The 17,443-nt window shown below is 40.7% G+C and overlaps 1 protein-coding gene across 1 annotated transcript in view; it reads right to left on the bottom strand.

Annotated features, from left to right (window-relative positions):
* Nucleotides 1–1,275: 1,275 nt before the first annotated feature.
* The window catches only part of gtf3c3 (general transcription factor IIIC subunit 3), a 51,903-nt gene continuing 35,735 nt past the window's right edge, over nt 1,276–17,443 (bottom strand). The window contains exons 14-19 of the mRNA XM_033023728.1: nt 17,261–17,396; nt 14,581–14,806; nt 10,272–10,462; nt 7,440–7,564; nt 5,373–5,525; nt 1,276–1,875 (exon numbers count right to left, since the gene is read on the bottom strand). Coding sequence (XP_032879619.1) covers nt 1,753–1,875; nt 5,373–5,525; nt 7,440–7,564; nt 10,272–10,462; nt 14,581–14,806; nt 17,261–17,396 — 954 coding nt within the window. The 3' untranslated portion in view covers nt 1,276–1,752. The remainder of the gene's footprint in view (nt 1,876–5,372; nt 5,526–7,439; nt 7,565–10,271; nt 10,463–14,580; nt 14,807–17,260; nt 17,397–17,443) is intronic.

Genomic DNA, 17,443 nt, shown 5'->3' with positions numbered 1-17,443 from the left:
GGTTGAATCATATTATTATAGTTGGAGTGGGGGGGGAGTATTCTCAGTTGCTGAAGTTCAGTAAAATAGTTTGTTCAGTGTGCTTCATGTACCCTGCAATATCTATTTCAAAAATTATACTTCCTGATTCTGTGAATACTAAAAGTGGTGGATTCTCATTTTATAGAAACATAGAAAATAGGTGCAGGGGTAGGCCATTCAGCCTTCGAGCCAGCACCGCCATTCAATGTGATCATGGCTAATCATCCAAAATCAGTACCCCGTTCCTGCTTTCTCCACATATTCCTTGATTCCGTTAGCCCCAAGAGCAATATCTAACTCTCTCTTGAATACACCATATAACCAACTCTTCCACAATATTGACAGCAGAGTGGTGCAGCTGGCAGAGCTGCTGCCTCACGACTCCAGCAACGCAAATATAATCCCAACCTCTGGTGCTCCCCATGTGGAGTCTGCACGCTCTCCCTGTGACCTCCTGGATTTCCTCTGTTTCCTTCCAAATCCCAAAGTCATACAGGTGTGTAGGTTAATTGGCCACTATAAATTGCCCCGACGGTGCAGACGAGTGGCAGAATCTTGGAGGAAGTTGATGGGAATTGTGAGAAGAATATACGGTAATTTAATTAAGGTAGGATTAATGTGAATGGGTGCATAATGATCGGCTCTAATTCAGTGGGCCAATGGGCCTGCTTTTATGCTGTATCTATGACTCAAATCACTCTCATATTGTATTGAGAATTTAATGGTGTCTCGTGATTTTATATCTCGTGAAATATAAGCCCTGTCCCACTGTACAAGTTCATTCAAAAGCTCTCCCGAGTTTAAAAAAAATCAAACTCGTGGAAGCCAGTAGAATGTACATGGCGGGTACGTCGGAGCTCGGGGACGTCTCTTAGCAGCCGGTAACACTAACGGCAGGTACTCGGGAAACGCGGTAAACTCGGGAAGACCAGTGAAGATTTTTCCAGCATGTTGCAAAAATGTCCAAGAGAGCCCCGAGTACCTACGAGCGGCCATTGCCGTAAATCTCCGAGTTCGAATCAGGGAAAACTCGGGAGAACTCTTGAATGAACTCGTACAATGGGACAGGGCTTTATCTCTCTAATTAATTATATGAACACAAACTAAGCAGTCAACAAACCTGTGTTGCAAAGCGATAAGTGGTATTGCATCTACTGGTGCCCTTAAGTTCTTTAAGTAAATTATCAACTGACGATGGAACGGCAAAAAAAGGCAAGAGGTAAATAAAACTATTCCTATGTACCTTTCATATTGTTACAATTCAGCTTTCGCTCAATATGATTTATGTTGAAGGTGATGCTTACAACTTGCATTATTTCAGCACAATGAAAGGTAATACAACACGATTTACTCGGGTGGAAAACATCAGAACTATCAACAGAAAATACTTGCAGTATGCATGTATTATCACAGTTCTACGTTGGAATTTTCTACCAATTTAGGATGACATATCTTCTCCGTCTATGGTAAAACAAAACAGTGACCCCTAATTTTTCAGGTAGACAAAAATGTTGGCGAAACTCAGCGGGTGAGGCAGCATCTATGGAGCGAAGGAAATAGGCAAAGTTTCGGGTCGAAACCCTTCTTCAGACTAATTTTTCAGGAATGTTTTAATGGTACAAATGCCAATAAAATAACAAGACCTGAAATCAATAAAATTACATACATAAATGTTAGAGGTTAACCATTTTACTTTAAACAACTCAATGTATATTCCAACAGTCACAGTCTTTATATAACACAATAAGTAAAAATAAGTTTTCGTGCCATATCAACATTCCCACTGTTCTGATAAATTAATGATAGGTTGTAAGCAATGTCTCGTTTGAGGTCCACTTGGTCATCCTCTATTCCCTGCAATAAAAAGATAATATTTTAATCAAATCAAATCTCCTTAAAATTCCTTTGGCCATTTTGCAGCAAACTATGAAACATAATGTCGGAATATTACATAAAGTTGCCAAAATGGTTGAAATATTGTTGGGAAAATGTTTCATAATTGCATACTACAATGGCTCAAACATGAAATGGTTTGGTTAAGGACAGAATTCAATATGTCCTCAGTTGCTACTCTATCATTCCACCCAGTGGTGTTCACCACCCAGCAGAGCGAGATGTCCGTCAGGGAATGTTGCCGACTGACCCGCTGCAGACTGCAGGAGTACGTGCTGAGAGGCTCACTGAAGCTCGGTGCAGCCAACGCTAAGGCTCGGTGGGGGAGGGCCACAGTCTAGAGTCCTTCCTCTGCTGGACATGGGGGGGGGCACGGTATGGTGGAGACGCCCCTTAAAATGAGGGAAGGTATCCCACGCCAGGGGTCCACATGAGTGGCACGGGTGGGGGACAGTTTCGTGGAAGTGGAAGCACAGTTCACGCATTGTATATATTTATTACTTGAATAAAGTCTATTTTGAAATATTTTAAAAATGTTAAGCTGGCGTGGCTACATCTATAATCTAAATGCAGATTTAAAGGTTTTTTTTTTTTTATGATGATCAATCGTATTTGACAGTATTATCCCTTTTCTTTATTTGCTTTCCTTAACGACTGCTGGTAGCGCTTGATGTTTTAATCGACAATAAAATAACATTCAAACCTAAGTAATGAATCAACTGATGAAATTACCAAGATTTGGTCTGAACTCTGATAAATGGGGTAAAATCTATCATTCAAATATGCTGCTGCTGTCGCTTCTGGGTAATTTTGCCTTTGATCGGTGTAATTTAAGATGACTTCAAGTCGTGGCTGTTAAGATTCCAATGATCACTTTTTTTGATAATCTATTTATCTTAACGGATGTATGTATAATACATGCCCCAATCAGCATCACTGGTGCCGAAGTGGAAATGATTGAGAGCTTCAAGTTCCTTGGCGTACATATTACCAACAATCTGTCCTGGGCCAACCAACGGAAGCAACAGGCAGGAAGGCACACCAACGCCTCTACTTGCTCAGGAGAGTGAAATTTGGTATGTTTCCAATGACTCTTACAAGCTTCTACAGATGCATCATAGAAATCATACTGTATAAGCATGTTGCACCACAGTTTGGTTTAGGAACCGCTCTGCCCGAGACCACAAGAAATTGCAGAGTTGTGAATGTAGCCCAGACCATCAAACAGACCTGACTCCCTACTGAGTCTATTCACACTTCAGTTGGAAAGCAGCAAACATAATCAAAGACTTGTCCCACCTCAGTCATTCCTTCTTCTCTTCGCTCCCTCAGGCAGAAAATACAGGAACTTGAATGTGCACACCACCAGACTCAGGAACAACTCTTAACAAATTTCTGAACGGTCCTTCCATTGCAAACATTAGACTTTGTCTGTCGAACTGGTGCTGAGCACTATATTCCGTACTCTGTATCTTCTCTTTTGCTCTATCAATTGTACTTGAGTTTTGCTATATTGCATTTATGCACAGTATTATCTGATTTGATAGCATGTAAAACAAAGCTTTTCACTCTATCACAATAAACGAGACAATAATAAACCTAAGCCTAAAATTCTGACCTGCCGTGGCTATATTCTCTGCCTCAGTAGCTCCAATGTTTCCTGTAGCTTCTATTCAAGGTCAATAGAAAGATATTTGGACTAAAAGGGAATCCAGGCTTATTGGGTTGGGCATGTAGGGCCAAGGATCAAATCTGGATTGGACTTACTAAATGGAGGAGCACGTTTAAAGGAATAAAGGGCGGCACGGTGGAGCAGTGGTAGAGTTACTGCCTTACAGCGCTTGCAGTGCCAGACCCGGGATCAATCCCAACCATGGGTGATGTCTGTACGGAGTTTGTACGTTTTCCGCGCGACAGTGTGAGATTTCTCCCGAGATCTTCAGTTTCATCCCACACTGCAAAAACATACTGATTTGTAGGTTAATTGACTTGTTAGAAGTATAAATTGCCCCTAGTGTGTGTAGGATAATGTTAATGTGTGGGGATTGCTGGTCGGTGCGGACTCAGTGGGCCGAAGGGCCTGTTCCCAGTCTGTATCTGTAAATTAAACTATATAGTGGGAATATCTTCTGAGTACATCATCTGAGAAGTGCAGCTTGAGAATAAAGTTGAGGCGATGTTGGTACTATAAAGGAGGTGCATTAGGTTGAAGAATTCCCATCAGGTCTGTATATGACGTCCATTCCATTGGGAAGCTGGTTGGAGATGAGATGCAGCACTTTAGCACGAATCCTTGAGCAAAGGTTTGAAGTGATGGCCGTCTTTCTTGATACCAGTCCAAAATGAGTCTATTGGTCAAAATCAGAGTTTGGTACTTACATCTCTAAGTGGATGTAAGATAGAGACCAATTTCTGAGGATAGCCAAGTTTGAGAAGGGTGCGCCACAATTCCTCTCATTTGATTAAGTCAGTGAATTTAGAGGTCAAAAAAAGGCAATGCAATGGTTAATGTTGTCCTGACCACTGAGCAAGGAGGTTCATTGCACCCTGGTGTATATGACAATAAACTAATCTAATTGCCTAACCCGGCATCCTCTTTGAATAAACTGATGCGTGGTGGAGATCACGTCCGTCCGTTTTAGGTGGAAGGAATTCACACTGTGATTGAAGAACCAACTCTTAAGCAACTGGGAGAAGGTGGTTGAGGTGGATCCTGACAATAGCTTTCCTTTATTAAAAGTAGTTTATGTTTGTATACTTTAAGTATGGAAACTTTAAATGTAGTTATTTAAGGTTTAATATATTGCAAAAATTTACTTTAAAAAAAAGATAATATTATGAAAAAGTGGTTTAAAAATACAATGTGACTCCTCGCTGGAGAACAACAAATATTACTCAAGTAATGATTCCACAAGTATCAACTCAGTATTTTCCAGAGACCAGCCTTTAATTGTAAGTCAAATGTTCATAGTGCCGAGCCTAATTCTATGCTTATCAAATTGATATACACTTGCCTTCCGTCAACCAGTCATTAGATACCTATTAGGATATTGCAGGATTATGTCAGTAGGTATCGTGCCCAAGGCTGTGAAGATGACATTGCTGCCCAGCTGAGTTTTGCTAACTTGACTCACACCAGATCATGCCTGTTCCTTTGCAAAAGCTGGTACACATTGTCTTCATCTTCTGGGCTATGTGGGAACACCAAAACCTTTCTATAAAAATACCAACTGACTGCTGAAATGAAAGCTACAAACACTGGAATAAATTAAGATCGAAAGAAGAAAAGGCTACTCAGCATTAAATTCAACACAACCCATAACTGCACTAGACAGCAAGCGACATTTTTAGTCAATAACTTGCAAACCTTATTCCTGTCACCTAAATATTTCCCCTGAGGATATTGCTGTGCGAGAGGAGCAAAAAAAATCAACAGTTTAAAATGTCATTGTACATACGTTTAACTTAAGAGGAGGGAGTTTCAGTGCCTTTTCATAATAATGAATTGCAAAATGCACGAGTCCCAGTTGATGTAATGCACGTCCGATGTTATAGTAGACTTCTTGACAAGGCCCTCGAAGTTCCAAGTATCGCGTTAGAAAGGAGAATCCCTAGAAAAGACATGCAGATTAAATTAAAAACACCTATCGTGGTACCTACAAAGGTGCTTACAATCGTGAGCTTGTAAAACTATCCTGCTTCAAGGGTTCTTTCATATTTGATAACCAACACCACAAATTAAAGTCTTGTCTTCAATCATTCATGGGTATGGGGTTGTGCGCGGTATCGCGCAGCGCTCCGAAATTTTGTAGCGAACAAAATCTTTGTGCGCCACTGGCCTGTCACGTAACTGACGGCCAAAGTGGGACAGGCCCAAAACCCTGGCGCGACGCAACGTCTCACCTCCAACACCAGCAGAAGCAGGCAAACGATCGCCAAGCTCGGCCTGGGGCTCCAGGTCCAGATCCGCCCCCACTTCTACTCCCAGAGCGGGGCCAAGAAAATTGAAGATCGACACAAAAAGCAGGAGTAACTCAGCGGGACCGGCAGCATCTCTGGAGAGAAGGAATGGATGACGTTTTGGGCCAAGACCCTTCTTTCAGACTGAAGAAGCGTCTCGACCCGAAACATCACCCATTGCTTCTCTCCAGAGATGCTGCCGGTCCCGCTGAGTTACTCCAGCATTTTGTGTCCATCTTCAAATGACGTCAAACGCTCCAGACGGCTGTGCGGACGCATGAAGTCGCACGCGACCTTCGCGGGACCGTCGCTCCTCAACAAGACCACGAGGTTGCGTAATTAGCGTGCCAAAGTCACGTAAGTGGGACAGGGGCTTTACATTCTCCATTATTTTGTAATCCTTAATTCTGGTCTTGTGTACCCTGCCTCGTCAACTTTGCCAATCCACAGAGAGAATTGTTTTCCCCTCAATTCGACCATGTCTCCCCATGTTGGTAGCTTCAGCACAATTAAAAACTTTTGCATATAAATCAAACATTAGGCTGCTGGCTATCTGTGAACTCCCCCCCCCCCCCCCCCCCCAAAAGCAAGCCCCTCCCAAGCCCTCCTCTTTTAGCAGGCTCAACATTCTGTGAACATCTTGCTTGCTTTCTCTTTTTGAACTTTATAAGAGTATTGAAAACATTGGTGTTGCTACAATGATTAATTTTAAACGCAACTCAAACCTATGTGAAATTACTAAAATATTTGATGCCACAGCCCAAATGTTCCTGGCAATTGGCAGCAACTAACAGAACATTCGACTCACTTAAAATCTGAGATGTCCTCTTATGTCTTGTCAAATATTTTGGTTTGGATTTCCCATTACACTGAAGACTGCAATGCTTCCCACAGGCAAAGCAGTGCTTCTGATTCTGGACCTAATATAAGCGTGTGTGTCTGTGATGAGTTCACAGCCAGCAATTCCAGGCACTGGGATCAGGTCAGAAAGATTCGACCCATAATCGCACAAAAGTATGATACAAGTGCCTTTGGCACATCTTTTTCTCCATGCTGAAATGGATCACCAGACCTTGTAGTTTATTACTCAAAAAAGAAAAACTGCATAATCAAATCTGCCGTCAAATCCCACACGTTTCTCCATTTAAATATTGCCGCATCCTCCTGATCCAAGAGAAAATTAATTTATTTTGAAGGATTCTTCATTTGAGTGCAGACACTACTCAAATCCAAATTCAAAATACAGTCATTCATAAAGCGCTGTATGAAAATCAGCTTAGCATTGATATAATCATTGCTCACATGAAACATATTGCTCTGCAAAATATTATCAAAAATGACCTTTTCACAACATTTTAAATCTCCTACAGTCCTTGAACAGAATGTTTTACCAAACATTATCCAATTTGGGTAAAAGTGTTCTCAGAAACTATAACAACAAAATATTGATTTTCATTGCATTATACATCCTATTTATAACATGTTGTATCAATATAGTTCAATAGACAGATATTCACCCCAGAAAACCCCTAACTTGAAACTTGCATATAATAAATTTGACAAACCTGCACCAAAAGAGGATGTCGTTTCAAAACAAACTTCTGAGATGCCATGTGGATAAATGTAAGACCCACACAGAGAGTGTAGAGAGGTTCATTGGGGTGATTCCTAAATGCTTGAACATATTGACCTGCAATTTAAAATTAAGAACCAAGGTTTAGTTAAATAATTCAGACAATCATACAAATTCTGTGACACAGAAGACCATTCAACTCATTGTCTCATGGTGGTGGAAAAAGCTACCCAATCTGATCTCACCTTCCAGTCCTAGATTCACACACTTGCAATTTGGAGTCCTTCAAGTAGACCTTCAAGTATATTTTCAAAATGTGATGAAGATCTATGCTTTAACACTCTTTGGGCAGCGTGTTTCAGATCATAACATCCTCGGATCTCCTGTCTGCTCCATCCAACAATTAAAAAAATCTATGCCTCCTGATTTTGATACCGTTGCCAAATGAAAAAGAGTAATTGTCCAATAATCTGCTACCCTCAAACCACGATGCTACCAAACTAGCCACTGTTCCAAATTATTTGCTGTTATTCCTATTAATACTTCAAAAATGCTTTTAATTCACAATCTTTTCGATGTTACACTGATAACTAATAACGGCAGCACAGTGGTAGAGCTGCTGCCCCATACGCCAGAGACCCGGGTTAGATCCTGACCTCAGGTGCTGGTTGCGTGTAGTTTGCACATTCTCCCTGCAACTGCAGTGGTTTCCTCTGGGTGCTCCGGTTTCCTTCCATATCCCAAAGATGTACGGGTTTGTAGGTTAATTGACCTCTGTAAAATGCCCTAGTGAGTGGATGAGAAAGTGAAATAACATGGAACTAATGCCAGCGGGTGATCGATGGTCAGCCTGGACTCAGTCTGACCATCCGAAGGGAATACGAATAGGGAATGTGTGAAAATGCCCTGACAAATTTAAAAGGAGTGTAAGAAACAGAACCTGGTCAGTTTAAAGACAACATGGGAACAAATTCCAGTGTTTAAAGAAGGCATGGGAAGCAATATCCCAGTGAGTATAATTGGAAAAGAGGCACTGATAAAAGTTTGGGAAAGAGGGGCTAGTGAGTTTAAATGAAGAATGTAAAATAGTGCCTGAGGAATTTAAATTCAACAAGAGAAACATGGCTTTCACGAGTTTAGAGGGAGTGAGAGAAATCGGAGCTTGATGAGTTCAAAAGGAACGTGGGGAAACACAAGCTGGGCAGTTTAAAGGAAGTGGAGGAATCGGTACCTTGGTAAGCAGATGTGAATCATCCAGATGTATGGACAACGGGATAGCAAATTGTTGGAGTTTAACTGCCGTTGCTTCAAACTTAACAAAATCCAACCCAAAACGTCACCAGTATGTTCCAGAGATAATGCCTGACCTGCTGAGTTACTCTGCCCACATTTTGTCTTTTTTTGATAACAATATTTTATCAGAAAGTATAATAATAATACATTTTATTTATGGGCGCCTTTCAAGAGTCTCAAGGACACCTTACAAAAATTTAGCAAGTAGAGGAAAAACATGTAAGCGGAATGAAATAAATAGTAGAGACATGACTACTACACAAATTAAAGACAGAATTCAATTCAAAACACAATATGAGGCAAGTTGAGAAGTTGAGAAGTCATGTTGCCGTTGTATAAGACATTGGTGAGGCCACATTTAGAGTATTATGTTCAGTTCTGGGCACCATGTTATAGGAAAGATGTTGTCAAGCTGGAAAGGCTACAGAGAAGATTTCCGAGGATGTTGCCAGGACTAGAGGGTTTGAGCTACAGGCAGAGGTTGAGTAGGCTGGGACTCTATTCCTTGGAGCGCAGGAGGATGAGGAGTTATCTTAAAGAGGTGTATAAGATCATGAGAGGAATAGATCGGATAGATGCACAGTCTCTTGCCTAGAGTAGGTGAATCGAAGGCCAGAGGACATAGGTTTAAGGTGAAGGGGAAAAGATGTAATAGGAATCTGAGGGGTGACTTTTTCACACAAAGGGTAGTGGGTGTATGGAACAAGCTGCCAGAGGAGGTAGTTGAGGCTGGGACTATCCCAACATTTAAGAAGCAGTTAGACAGGCACATGGATAGGACACGTTTGGAGGGATATGGACCAAATGCTGGCAGGTGGGACTAGTGTAGCTGGGACATGTTGGCAGGTATGGGCAAGTTGGGCCGAAGGGCCTGTTTCCACACTGTATCATTCTAAGACTCTAAACCCCTTGCAAAGTTTTAGATTTTCTTTAAAAATATTATGAATATGATACATATACCAATTTTAATATGTACTTTTTGGGGTGTTGTTTGGTGTGGCTATTCAGGCCCAAGTGTAGACTACAATGAAATGGTGAGAAAAGTCAGTAAATAATCTGACGTGTATAAACATAATCAGTCATCATTGGAGACTCGTATATGTTGATTGACCATGTAACACAAGCCCATCTTTTCTGAACTCTATTTAAATTTATCAGTGCCTCTTTTCCAACTATACTCACTGGGATATTGCTTTCCATGCTTTCTTTCAACGATAGAGCCCTGTTCCCATGCTGTCTTTACTCTGGTTTTTTAAAACTCTGAAGCACTTTGTTTTCAGTTTAGTCATTTCTTTTTAGCTGACAGTGTAGACCTTAATGTCCGAAACCAAAGTGTTAAATTCCTATCCCTCGCAATGTTTACATGGTCAGAAGCAGGAAAAGGAAACGTTGGAAAAACAGGCCAAGCAGTATCTGTGGAAAATAAACAGTTCATGTTTCAGGTAAAAGCTTCTTCATCAAAACTGGGAAAGAGAGCAGTTTATTTTGTTACCGACAAATAACATGTTATAGAATGATCACTCGTCTTTACCTAAAGCATGCTTGAAGCTTCCAGCCACAAAAGCATTATGTCCATTGAGCACACAGAGAGCATGATTTTCTGGGTGTTTCAGCATCAACCGCAGACAAAACCGATGGTGCCTCAGGTCTTGTGAGTGCATGGTAACTTGGTTAAAGATATTCCACAGCTGAGGTCTATTCACATTTTCCATCACCATGACCCTGAAAGTTTATGGACAAAAATCATGCAATTCTTCTGTTAAGTCCAACCAATAATATTTTCTTTGTAAAGAAAATATTTTCTGAAGTTAACATTTTTTCAAACAGTCCAATGCTTTAATTCATTGGGCAGCACGATGGTGCAGCGGTAGAGTTGTTGCCTTACAGTGCTTACAGCGCAAGAGACCCAGGTTCAATCCTAGCTACAGGTGCTTGTCTGTACGGAGTTTTACGTTCTCCCCGTGACCTGCGTGGGTTTTCTACGAGATTTTCGGTTTCTACCCATACTCCAAAGATGTACAGGTTTGTAGGTTAATTGGCTTGGTATAAATGTAAACATTGTCCCTAGTGTGTGTTAATGTGCAGGGATCACTGGTCGGTGCGGACTCGATGGGCCGAAGGGCCTTTTTCTTCGCTCTGTATCTCTAAACTAAACTGAACTAAATCATCAATTTTGCTGCAAAGAGAGCTGGAAATATGAAACATTAATTAAGGCAAAGTGCACACTCAAACAGAATGATACTAATACAAAGATTTCAAATTTCAATTTCAATAGATTCCGACTATCTGCCCCATCCAGACCTCTTGTAATTTTATACCTCCCTATCAGGTTACCCCTCAACCTCCAATGCTCCGTGAAAAACAAGCCTTGCCTATCCAGAATCTCCCCTTAACTAAAGTCCTCCAAATTTCAAGTTTAGTTCTTTATAAAGTCATCAAATAATCATCACTGTTTACGAACAGCACTATCAGAAGAGTTAATGTTTCTTACAAGCTGTTCCATTGCTGCCTTTAAAAGTCAGCATGCTCTAAAGGAAAAAAACAATCAGAATTTGGCCAAATGTCAACAGGCACTTGAGTTTGTTAAACATTTTAACAATAGTATGAATTCACCGAGGGCATTGTGCAGTCCACTGGTCACTCCTAGCTTTCTCTACATTTACATTCCAGATTAAACCAAAGTCACATTGAAAACCACACTCTAAACAAAATAACCAACAATCATCAAGCTCGTACCAGTTGAAACAATGATTATTTCAGATTATTCTCTTCGTCATAGAATCATTCAGCACGGAATCAAATCTTCAGCCCAGCTTGTCCACGTTGACCAAGGTGCCCCATCTACACCAGTCCCAGCAGCCCACGTTTGGCCCATATCCCTCTAAACCAGTCCTATCCGTGTACCTGTCCAAATGTCTTTTAAATGTAGTTATAGTTTCTGCCTCAACTACTTCCTCTGACAGCTCGTTCCATACAATTACCACCCTCTGTGTGAAAATGTTGCCCATCAGATTCCAATTAAATCTTTCACCTCTCACCTTAAACATAAGGCCCTCCTGTTCTTGATTACATTACTTTCAGTAAAATACTGTGCATCTGCCCTACTTATCCCCCTCATGATCCTCATCCACCTCTACAAGATCACCTTGCATCCCCCTACACTCTAATGAATAGTCGTAGCCTGTCCAACCTCTCCCTATAGCTCAAGGCCTCAAGTCCGAGCAACACCCATGGTGGAACCAGCGCAAGTGTTTGCTTTGGTATCTTACAACACAATGATATACAGTAAACATTGAATTCTCCAATTTTAGGTAATTTATGCCCCCTCCCTCTCCTCATTTACCCACACCATCCCTGTTTAACCTAATTCCCCTGATTGTTATTTCTAGATCTTCACCACTGAGATTAAACTGAGTTGTCTGAAGTTAGTGGGTTTAATTACACTGCGCCGATTTTTGTACGTGGGTGCAACATATTTTCCCTGTCCTCAGCATGTTTGAAAGACTGTAGCCTGGGGTTCTGCAACTTGGGTTTACGTCTCAGCTGAACAAAGTGATTGATTCACTTTATGCACAGCTACCCTGCAGGTATCCAGATGATAACAGATAAGCTAGTTGCAAATAACATGTAAGAACTTGTAAAAATTCCAATCACAAGGGACATGGTATTACAATGGACCAAAGGAAATCAAGTCACCAGGACCCAATTGTAGATCAAACAATATTACTGATTTGATCCGTGTCTGGTTTTGCTGCTGACCTGAATCGTAATCCATGTCAGGTTTTCACACTACCACCTGGTGGAACGCGGGCAGCCATGTTAGTTAGTTCAATTTACGACTGAGCCTACAGTGCTCATTGCAATGGTCTCTGTATGTATTCTAATTAAAGTACTTGTTATGATATATAATGACTTTGTATCAATGGTACTTTGCACACCAATGGCCTGTGACCAAGAGTTTTAAACGAAGTGATATCAGAGGCGGGTACTGCATTCATTGGACCATTGGTTCAAATGATTCAAATCTCTGAATTCTGGGAGAGTACCAGTTGCTCTCGAAAACAGCAAAAGTCCTCCCTTCTTCAAGAAGGGAGGAAGACAAAAGGCAAAATGCATCGGCCAGTTGATTTTAAATGTACTGTTGGCAAATTGGAGGTGTCAATAATCTAAGAATTGATAATCATTTAGCAACGTGTGTCAGGGGTTATGGGAAGAAGGCAGGAGAATGGAGTTAGGAGGGAGAGATAGATCAGCCATGATTGAATGGCGGAGTAGACTTGATGGGCCAAATGGCCTAATTCTGCTCCTATGAGCACGAGTCATACAACATGGAAACAGATTCTTCGTCCCCGCTTGCCCATGCCGGCCAAACTGCCTCATCTACACTAGTCCCACCTGCCCGTGTTTGGCCCATATCCCACTAAACCATTCCTATCCGTGTACTTGGCCCAATGTCTTTTAAATGTTGTTATGGCTTCTGCCTCAACTACCTCCTCCGGCAGATCATTCCATATACACCCCACCCTCTGTGTGAAAAAGTTGCTACTCAAATTCCTATTAAATATTTTCCCTCTCACGTTAAACCTATACTGGACTTTATCTTGGACTAAACTTTACAGCGACCCCACCGACTGGGTCTCAACCATGGTTGCCACTTTCAAGAAGGACAAAAATGAAATCCGTCTGTGCATCAACCCGAAAGACCTGAACACTGCCATTAGGCGCCCCCACCATCCCACTTCTGACACCATGTAAACATGGGTGTAAACAGGAGTTATACACACTATGTGATCCAAAGTCATCTTTAATCAGCATAGAGACTTTAACAGCATAGAGGATGGTTAGTTGTCAGAACATCCTAACTGCTGCTCGAACTGTGCAGTGCCGGAAGCAAGTGTTAGTATAAACGTTACAGTGGGGTGGACTTAGTGATGCTAACTTATATGTGATTGGTTGACATGCATAACCAATCTACACCCTTTATACTGTATCTGTACACTGTGGACGGCTTGATTGTAATCATGTGTAGTCTTCGCTGACTGGATCGCACACAACAAAAGCATTTCACCATGTTGTTTTATTCTCGGTAGATGCTGCACTGCCCACGGACTTCCCCATCAAAACTCAATATTGGTTAGACAGCAAGATGCCCTCAGAGTTCTCCTGAACTACCTGCCTGCTTGGTTTTTGTCTACCTAGCAGTCACCGATTTCTTTTCTGCATGCATTCTAGTCAGATGCAAGGAGATGATCTTCTGAAACGCACTCTCCCCAAAACTCAAAGAAAGCAGTTAGTTCACCATCCTCCTCCAGAATTTTCTGCAGTCACTCTGTGACATCTTTAATACTTCCACCAGGGAGACAATATTTGACTAATATACATCCTTTAATGTCCAATAAGAATGAATTAAGACATTATTTCATTAAGGTTTGCAAGGCTGTACGAGTGCAAATTAGTTTGCTACATTTCCTTCACAACAAAGCAACTGCAGTTCAAAAATACTTATTTGGCTACTCAGCATTTTGAAACACCCTGACCATGACAAATTTTATTTAAATAATAGTCTATGTTTTCTTTTTATCTGACAGTTACAATATTTCCTTGCACCACTGCCTCCAAAATACGATGATTATTTAGATGTTTAAGAAAGAACTGCAGATGCTGGAAAATCGAAGGTAGACAAAAATGCTGGAGAAACTCAGCGGGTGAGGCAGTATCTATGGAGCGAAGGAATAGATGACGATTCACGTTGATGAATGATTTTCAATGTAAATAGTATGCTTCTCACTACATTAAAATGAATCAGTTTTTGTCATCGAAACTGGGTGAGTATGCAGTACCTGATATAATTGTATGCTTTCCTGAAGTTGTTGTCCAGAACAGCAGCTGACAAGCCAAAGTATTCCAACTCTTTCCGTTTCTGCCTGTCATCGTAAAATGAGTAATATTCCAAGGAAGAATCCACTAAGAGTTCAGCTTCTTTGAAACGTATGAGGTCACACAAGGTGTAAATTGCCTTTAACAATAAATTCCACCAGTCATCTTTATTCAGAACACTAGTTTTCCCTGTTTTGAAAAAGATAGAAAAGTGAGTAAGTCGCCATTTTTAGAAACTGAGGAAAAGATGGCTTACAGATCACAATACACAAAATTAAATGATGGAGTCACAAAAGCAAAGTACACAATACCCATTGGACTTCAGGGGGAAAGAAAATGGATGATTACTGTTGATAGCAAGTATTCTATTTGGTGCAGAATAAAAGGATACCCCAATGACAGTGGGATTTCCCCTTTCGGCCAAGGCCAATAACATTTCTTCGAGCAAGACAACTGAAAACAACAGGCCAAGCTGTGTGAAAACAATAAAAAGCAAATTTTGTTACTACCACGGAAACCTTAAGACAGCTTCTTTCGTTGCACTGGTAGTACTGGAGGCAGCTTCAGGCAGAGATTCTTACACAGGTCAACGACACACTAACGCCATCAGATTGCTCAGGTTTTCCCAACTCCCTCAGTCATCTAAATATCTGACATCTTCACTTTCTTCTGAGCTTCCACAGATCATAAAGTTCACCGTCTGAAATGGAGCGCATTCTCTGCTGGAACACACTTTGCTTATGAGATCCTGGAGGGCATCACTTGACAAGAACAGTTTTTTATTTTATTTTAGATAGCTTAATGTGCATGGATTGATTGACAATCTTTCTGTTCATTATTTATTTTGTAATATTTCCCATTGGCTTGCAAGTGATTTGGCTTCAATGGGAAGAATGTGAGATTCTAATGAGGGGTGCATCACTCCAAAGCTATCAAAAAACCAAATTGGCTCGATCTTTTATTTAGGTAGAATACAAGAGGATAGCAATTATTTCACAATATACCAATCTCTGGTTCAATATCAGGTTTCACCAGTTCTAGGTGTACTTCTAGGAGTGATATCAGACTTGAAGGGAGTCCAGTGCATATCTCTGAAGATCTTTCCTGGTCCGAGAACACTAACGCAATTATCAAAAAAGCTCATTAGCGCCTCTACTTCCTGAGAAGATTACGGAGAGTCGGTTTGTCAAGGAAGACTCTCTCTAACTTCTACAGGTGCTCAGTCGAGAGCATGCTGACCGGTTGCATCGTGGCTTGGTTCGGCAATTTGAGCGCCCTGGAGAGGAAAAGACTACAAAAAGTAGTAAACACTGCCCAGTCCATCATCGGCTCTGACCTTCCTTCCATCGAGGGGATTTATCGCAGTCGCTGCCTCAAAAAGGCTGGCAGTATCATCAAAGACCCACACCATCCTGGCCACACACTCATCTCCCTGCTACCTTCAGGTAGAAGGTACAGGAGCCTGAAGACTGCAACAACCAGGTTCAGGAAAAGCTACTTCCCCACAGCCATCAGGCTATTAAACCTGGCTTGGACGAAACTCTGATTAATAATAACCACTTTCTGCTATTTGCACTTTATCAGTTTATTTATTCATGTGTATATATTTATATCATGGTATATGGACACATTTATCTGTTTTGTAGTAAATGCCTACTATTTTCTGTGTGCTTAAGCAAAGCAAGAATTTCATTGTCCTATACACATGGCAATAAACTCACTTGAACTTGAACTAGATTAAAAATGTAAAAATATTATGGGAAGCTGACAGAATATCAATAAAGAATTAATTCTGCTCATTAGAACATAGTGCAATGGGAATGAAGTTGAGAAACACTTCCATGCAACATTCTCCACAAAATAGGTACTGAACACTCCGCAAACATGGTTATTACGTTTTAACCTGAACATGATAGACTTGATAACTGGAGATATCACAGGATACAGATCAAAGGGAGTACATGGGATCACAGTTCACCCATGATCTCATTCTATCTTCAGTGCTAAGCTCTTACGTGACCAGTGGCTGTTGCAATTTTCATGGTGTTGAAAAAAATATCAAGAATGCTTTTGGTATAAAGTGCCATCTGAATAAAGATAATGTATTGAATAATATCTTTGAAGTACCTTTAAAGCTTTTTTAAATTTCAACCGAAAAACCTGTGCTGAGCAATGTTAGATGAATAACATGAATGAGGACTGACTTCAAACGAAGGATTCTGTGATTATGGAGCAGGACAACAGCAGCCATAAACAATGAAAAAGTTATTTGTGCTGCATAGTTTTTGCATGTGCCTGTATATGTAGGATTTTGCAACAGCATCCAGTTTACAACTTTTAAATAAGTCAAGTTGAGATGCTATTGAAGTCTATAGAATATAGCACAGTAATTAAATTTCTATCCATCAACTCAGGTGACATAATCATATGAAACTCTGAATGTTAGATTAAAAGTTATAGACATTTCATGTAGAGTATTGCAGAGGATTTAAATTCTGCCTTGCTCATTTTGTAAGAATGACCAAGCAATGCATACAACTAATTATGTCAGCTTAATGCTCAAACCTATAGATTGTAGATTGACACCAGACTCATTTATTGGCAATGAGTAGGTTTTTAGTTGAAACCTCATGATTACCTTACCTTTCACATCCAAATATGCAGCTTCCTGATCATCAATGTCACTGACTTTATCTCTTGAGTCCTTGACAAGATACAGATGTTTTCCCCCAATTTTGGACCTTGAAACCAATGAAACTTGAGCCCTGCTCATTGCAACCTAGAAAAATATTCAATATAATTTGTACTTAAAAAAAAAAAGATCAC

This window comes from Amblyraja radiata, chromosome 7 (genome assembly GCF_010909765.2).
Source record: "Amblyraja radiata isolate CabotCenter1 chromosome 7, sAmbRad1.1.pri, whole genome shotgun sequence".
NCBI lineage: Eukaryota > Metazoa > Chordata > Chondrichthyes > Rajiformes > Rajidae > Amblyraja > Amblyraja radiata.
This window is presented reverse-complemented; position numbering and strand designations above follow the sequence as displayed.